The 6,793-nt window shown below is 31.2% G+C and overlaps 1 protein-coding gene across 2 annotated transcripts; it reads left to right on the top strand.

The window, feature by feature from the left end:
* Positions 1-2,624: 2,624 nt before the first annotated feature.
* Positions 2,625-3,503, top strand: LOC103312924 (hypothetical protein). Of its 2 annotated transcripts, XM_015979814.2 has the most exons (4): positions 2,625-2,853; positions 2,895-3,033; positions 3,091-3,158; positions 3,264-3,503. In XM_015979814.2, exons 1-4 carry the CDS (start codon positions 2,799-2,801, stop codon positions 3,488-3,490), a joined length of 489 nt encoding a protein of 162 aa, XP_015835300.1. In that variant the 5' UTR covers positions 2,625-2,798; the 3' UTR covers positions 3,491-3,503. The 2 variants fall into 2 exon arrangements, with proteins under 2 accessions (XP_015835300.1, XP_008193016.1); XM_008194794.3 differs by having other exon boundaries at positions 2,643-2,853; positions 2,895-3,158.
* The last annotated feature ends 3,290 nt before the right edge of the window (positions 3,504-6,793 follow it).

Below are 6,793 nucleotides of genomic sequence, written 5' to 3'. Positions count from 1 at the left end.
GTCGGTCCTTTAAATTTTATAGCAATAGTTATTTACCTAACGAGTTTGGAAAGTGCAGTTCCAAACAAGTTAGGTACGATATTTTTTTTAACGAATTTCTCAAAAAAAATATTTTTTATAATTTAGTGTTTTTTGCTAATGGGTTGGTGACATCGTAAAAAAAATAACCGTTTCCATCTCAACGATAGCGATACCAACCTATTAAATGTCCCTAGCCATAATTGCAAAGTGGAAAACACCACAGTGCGGGAAAGTCTGTTTCCCACACGCAGGAGCGTGTGTAAAAATTAAAATAAGTGCAATATGTCAGCAACATTACCCTTTAGGGCATTTTCTTCTGCCACAGTTTGCTGATGTTGAGATATTATGCCATTTATGCATAATTTACAATAATTTATGACATTTCTCGCAACTACATATATATTTATTCAGTAATTGTAAAAACTAAACTTTACATAATTGTAGTCCAAACCCAAATGTTCGAAAGATTCGTTTGTTGTTGATACCTTCAGTACCGGTACATGTTCGAAAACTGCGTGCTGTTGTTATGAGTAGTTATATATAAGACTTATGATTATGACTCAATGAATCATTAGTGAACGAATCAGTTGAGAAATAAGGTTCGAAATTTTTGAGTCACCAAATTGATTCGTTCAATTTGAACGAATCGTTCGCGAACTATGGCATCTCTATTTGCAGCAACTCCTTCTAGTACAAGATCCGAATTAAGAAAGTCGTTCTAGACCAACCTACTTACCGGATGAAACTTATTTTTTATCAAATATAATATCCAAAGGAATATATTGGAAATAGATTGCCTAAAAAATATGTCCATACTATCAGCTAAAAAAAATTGAAAATTGAAAAAACTAATAAAAATGTAGTACTATTTTTTTTCCATCAATAAGAATTATTCTTTATTCCTAAGAGTCCAGAGGACCAGATTTTTTTTAGAGTTTTTTTCAGTTTTCAAAACTATTTTCTGACATAAATAAAGCAGTGACCGCATTTTAAAAGACTTTGTCTCCGATAGCCCGAGTAGAAGAACGTATCCTGAAAATCCATTTAAAAAATGTTATTAAAACGGCTGGAAAACACTGTAAATTTGCAAAAATTCGACTTTTTTTAGCCCCCTTAATCATAGTCTTGAAATATTTTTTTAGACATCCCAAGAAGCAAAAACAAACATTTGGGCCTAACCGGTTTCGCAAATTTCTACTTGAATAAAAAAAGAAATTATTTAATAGCCTAAACGATTGAGAAATAATTACGCCACAATATGATTAATTGACTATACAGAAAAAATATACTTTTATTAGAATAACATATTTTATCAATTTAGTTAGCGGAAACGGCAGATTTCTTAAATATGAACAGATACCTGGTGAATAAAATCGCCTTTGTGTTTTAAGGTATATAATTGTACAAAACATTTAACAAACTAGCAAATTCCACAGTAAATTTGATCCGATAAAACCGAAAACAAATGGTCAATAATTAAGATGATTGTATACAATATGTAGAAAAAAATTAACAAAATAAACTTGGTTGGAAACAGCTGAACGTCATTGACGTCTAAAGTTGGACTGACACTTTTGAATCTCTGTAGAAAAAATACAAAATTTGGAAATAAAATTAACTAGACGCCCTCTGGTGATGACTTTTGAACTATGTCGAAAACAGTAAAGAAATTTTCGTAATGCCACATTTAACTGACATTTAATTAATTGTTCAACAATTTTGCGTGTATAGTGTTAATTACTTACAATAGAAAGAATTACTTTAAAAGTACGTGGTGGTAAATACTAGCGTTGACTTTGCTTCTGTAGTTTTTCGTGGTATAAAGTGTTTATTGTTGGAACTTGAAAGTGGATAAAAAGTGCAAAATATTTAAATTTTGATTACAAAGTGTTATCAAACAGTTGTCTAATTAAAGATTATAAGTAATGGATCACAGCGAACACAAAGTTTGGCTCAAGAAACCAATAAATTAGTGAAGTGTTAGAATTTTCCACTGAAAAAATCATGAAATGCTGCGGTAAATCTACAAAACTACAATAAAGATTAACAACTGCTGATACATTTAAACGTAAATTATGCCAAAAGGTAGGCTTTTCAATGTCTTTGTAATAATTTTCCAATAATGAAAGTGAACCAAACAGTCATTCGTTATTCGTGTTTTCCTCGTCATCTCTCATTTGTCAACATAAGTTTCTTGCATCAAAGATGCAATAATCATTCCGCATATGCAATGTAATAATTGTGTAGCCCCAAAATTCGTACAACGCTCAAAATATCCGAATAAACATTTTCCCGCCATTTATGGTTACTGTTTTCGACCTAGCTCAGTGGCGCCCCCAACGGTAATTTTACTTCCGAATAATACATAATGTTTTTGCTTGTTTTTCTATGCACCTACTAGATTTTTTTTAGTTTTTATAATTTTTTCTGAATTAAATAAAGCAATGACCACATTTTAAAAGACTTTCTCTCTTGTAGCCCGAGTAGACGAATGTATCCTTTAAATGTTAAAAAATGTTACGGCTGTAAAACCCTGTCGAAAATGTTTTTTTAATATTTTTAGGCAACTTATTCACAAAACATTCCTTTGTATATTTTACTAAACTTGATAAAAAATAAGTTTGATCTGGTGGGCATATGGTTGAAGGACGAAGGACATCGAACCTGATAGGTATCCTCTACTATTAGCAGGCCGTTTCCTGTCACCTATGCCTGCCACTAATAAGTGTCTGTGTCATGATTATCAAATTTGATTACAATTTTGTCACTCAAATAAAATGCCTTCAAGCGCTCCCTACGCGCCACTTTTCGCCTTCCTATTAGTCAGCTCAGGTAAATCCCCCTCTGTTGGCATTTTAAAATCCTCATCCCAGTTAGGTGTGACGTTGTTAGACCCCGCCGACAGGGCCTTCATCCCCACGAAGCCGATGATCCCAACTTTGCAGTTCGACGATGCATCAAATGCGAAAGTTACGATGCTTGCGTCAAAAAAGAGGAGTGGGTATTTATGCAGTGCGCCAAAGAAACCATCGCTTCATTGCCATTCGGTCAAAATGAAAAAATTTTCCGAATAGCTTCGCACCCCGACCTTAACGATACCAGCAAATCGACACACTGTGCCATCATTCAATGGCCTAGTGAGTTTTTTCAGTGATTTTAATCTCGGAATACTGTTCGTAAAACTAAGTGGCAATTATTTGATGCTTGGGTAAAAATGTTATACCCATTTTTTTCTACTGCAGAATCGGAAATACGGGGTTGCGTGCCGGAGAATATCAACGAAACGTTATTTTGCAACTATTTTGCCAAGAAAACGGGGGTGAATTTGTCACTGTGTAGCACGTGTCCAGCGGATGTTAAACCCTGTAATGATGAAGAACCGCCCCGAGAAGACAGGGCGGAACTGAGGGCTAAACATAACGTTGGTTTTTTATGCGTGTGTACGGCTCTTGCGATTTTGATAAGATAAAAATTACGTCTTGTTATTGCGTTTTAATCAAAACACAAACAATAAAAACTACTATAAATACAGTAACAGAATAAAAGAGTTAAATAATAATTGTCCACTGCAATTTGAAGCAAATAAAATGTACGTCTTTGTTTTATTTTAATAATTAAAATTTGATCCTCTATACAGGCAGTAAATGAAATAAGTACATTAATTTTAATTGGTAATAGAACTCGTCAAGACTAACAATTTTTCCTAATAACTTTTTTTAAAACGTTTTAGTTTTTGAGTTAACATTATTTTAAAATCTTACACAATTTTCTTACACACCACTGGAAGCAAAGTTACAGTGAGCGGCAAAGTTATGGAATAATGGAATTATGAAAACTTTAGTGTAGATGTCTACAATGTAGCTACCTCAAAATTAACTAAACGTAGGGCGAAAATGCCTATTATGTGCCACCTTTTTTTAAAAAAACACATTTTTCTTATTTTGAATATTTTATGTTGAAAAAATTCTGAAAAAAAGTTTTCTATTTTTGTCAAAAAAACGCCGTATGGATTCCAATTTGTATTTTAATTAAGTTTGATTTTGTCGGATATGTGTTTAAAAAAAGGGTTCCCAGTATAAGACAGTATGCCTTCACAGTATGAGACTTCTCATATTAGGCAACTAAGTGGAAAATAATCAACCGATTTACTGAGACATTTTTTATTAAATAATGTAAAATAAAAATAAAATAAATATAACAAACTTCCTAAAACAAAATATCAGTTTTTCGTTAAGCAAATTAACATTTTCGTTAAAATAATAAATAACTCTGAAAACAAATTTAAAAGTCCTTTTAGATTATATATTCACAACAAAGGGCACAGAGAGACCTTTATTTAATTAATTTTTCCTCGTTACTTCTGCACTGATGTGCTTATTTTAGTCAGTTTTCAAGTGTCTCATATTAAAGGACTAGAAAAAATTTTTTAGGATTTTGGATTAATCTGAAAAAGTATCAAATATGTCGGGCAAACGCCATGATAAATAAATGCTTCAGAATGTTAGCTCTATGTTAATAATAATTAACACTATCTTGTTATTATTTCCATCTTTTTATTCACCTGTACGAGAGCTGCAAACTGCAAAAATTTTGGTGACTAGCGCACAAAAATTTATGATACAACAAACTGATTTTCAGCACTACCCTGTTGACATAGGTTGACTACGCTGTTGACATAGGATTTCATAATAAATAAAACAATATAGAACAGTGGTGTTTTTTTTAAAGCCTTAAATTGTAAAAATAAAGCCGGTGACTCATATTAGGAACTATGCCATAATAGGTACCATCACCTTACTCATGTTTTTATTAGTATCATGTAAAAAAGATTTTTTTCTTACGATTATATTAATGTATAAGAAATTTTGTTCGGTCGTTTCAAAATAACAGCGATAATTTACCTACAAATTTTAATAAAGGTAGAGAAATTTTGATTAAAAGTGAGAATTTCTAAAAAGACATGATAAGTTGATAAAAGGTTATTTTGAATTTTTAAAACGACCGAAAAGTAGTTGTTGGTACCTAAGCTGATAATTTAAAGTCCGAGGAAAAAATGTTTATAAAAAATACTTCCACAGGGTTATAAGTAGACTTACTTGTAATTGAAAATCGAGTGAGCAAGAGAATGATGATTTACAAACCAAAAAAAAAGTAACCGCAAGCAATTAGACCAAAACCTCAAAAAAAATTCTTATTATTAAACAGAGGTTTAAATTTTTAAATCATTTATTTACTGAAAATTGAAATAAATAGTAATTTCATTTACATTGTAAGGTGCATAAATTTTTTATACAATTTTTTATAATACAGTAGTTCAGGTAAAATATTTCATTTGTATCAGTTTTTGTCTATTTAATATACAGGCTGGTCAAAAACTGGCGCACCAACTCAGTGGTACGTTTTTGAGAAGCAAGTGCGGATTACAGGAAAAATGTTGAAAAATTCCTAAAGTTATATTTTAAAAAATCTGGAGCTACAAACTTATTGTGTTAACTTCTTTAGTTTTCAATATTTTTTTATGTTTTTATGTTTCATACCAAGTAATCGTTCCGTAACAAAACGATGAATAATTATTTTTAAATTTACTATCAAATCTTAGCAGTTTTTTTAATTTAAAAAAATTAAAATTCATCCAAAAAATCACAATGTGTAGATGTGCCAACAGTGGGAATTATTTCCTAGGAAACCATTTCAAAAATAATTTATTTTTATTGTTGCTCAAATTCTATTGCGATCACGACTGTTAGACAACGTTGCCACATATCATTTATCTAAAATCCGTTATTTATCAATAACTTTAATATAAAGAATTTTTTTACTATTTTTACCTTTATATGTAACCAGTTCTCTACCACACACCATTGAGTTGGTGCGCCAGTTTTTGAGCACGCTGTATTATCAGAGGGCTTCCCGTAAAAAATACGACCATCACGTTTTTTGGGTAAATTTATTAAAAATGTCGGGTATTTTTAAGTGAAATAGGACATAATAATCATTTGACTTTTAAAATGATTTTTTTTAATGAACCCTGACCTGACCTGACAAAATCTGAGCCAAAATTAAGGCTCTGAAAACGTACACATACAGAATAATATACGCTGTAAAAAGTGAGAAATTGCGATAGAAAAGTCCCCAAGTTTAGGTATTTATGGAGTACATTTTCACAAGAACAGACATGACTGAGTAAATTCCTCTGACGATCTGAAAACCAAAGTTTGATTTTACAAAATGAAAGATATTTGAATTGACATACGGCCAGTCCGAGCTGGTAGTTGATGGAATAATTTTCGGTAAATTTGATTTTCCGCTCTTTCATCATATTTGTTAAAAGAATCAAATAGAGTTTTTTATTGGTTTGACTAAAGTTGTACCACCGAACTTGAGATATTGTTGCAATCATTTCAGTTACCTAAAACATTTTTTGCTCCATTTTGTGAGAATTTAAAATTTATTACGATAGTTTCAGTCGATTGGCCACCCCATATAATTGATGAAAAAGTCGTAGCTCCAACAAGTGCAATAATGAATATGCGTATATAGTACTCAGGAGTCAAATTGCCCTTAAAAAACATTATCTAAGTAAACTAATTTTTGTAAATAATAACGTACAGAAAATAAATAGAAGGAAATTCCAATGCCCATGAGGACGCCACAAACTGCAAATAGCGCAATCAAAATACCGATTTCTTTTATTTTAGCAACGTGGACACTAAAATAATTAATTTTGTAAGGATAAAAATTAATAAACTCTTAAATACTAGACAAAATGCTG

This window comes from Tribolium castaneum, chromosome 5 (genome assembly GCF_031307605.1).
Source record: "Tribolium castaneum strain GA2 chromosome 5, icTriCast1.1, whole genome shotgun sequence".
Classification (NCBI taxonomy): Eukaryota; Metazoa; Arthropoda; class Insecta; order Coleoptera; family Tenebrionidae; genus Tribolium; species Tribolium castaneum.
Note: the sequence above shows the minus strand (reverse complement) of the source record. Positions and strands in the feature narration are given on the sequence as shown.

Excerpts from the sequence above, each read along its gene's own strand:
- LOC103312924 (XM_008194794.3), top strand. The coding sequence starts at position 2,799 with ATGCCTTCAAGCGCTCCCTACGCGCCACTTTTCGCCTTCCTATTAGTC. Across the intron at positions 2,854-2,894 it reads CTTCCTATTAGTCAGCTCAG|TTAGGTGTGACGTTGTTAGA; the intron begins GTAAATCCCCCT and ends TCCTCATCCCAG. Across the intron at positions 3,159-3,263 it reads TGCCATCATTCAATGGCCTA|AATCGGAAATACGGGGTTGC; the intron begins GTGAGTTTTTTC and ends TTTCTACTGCAG.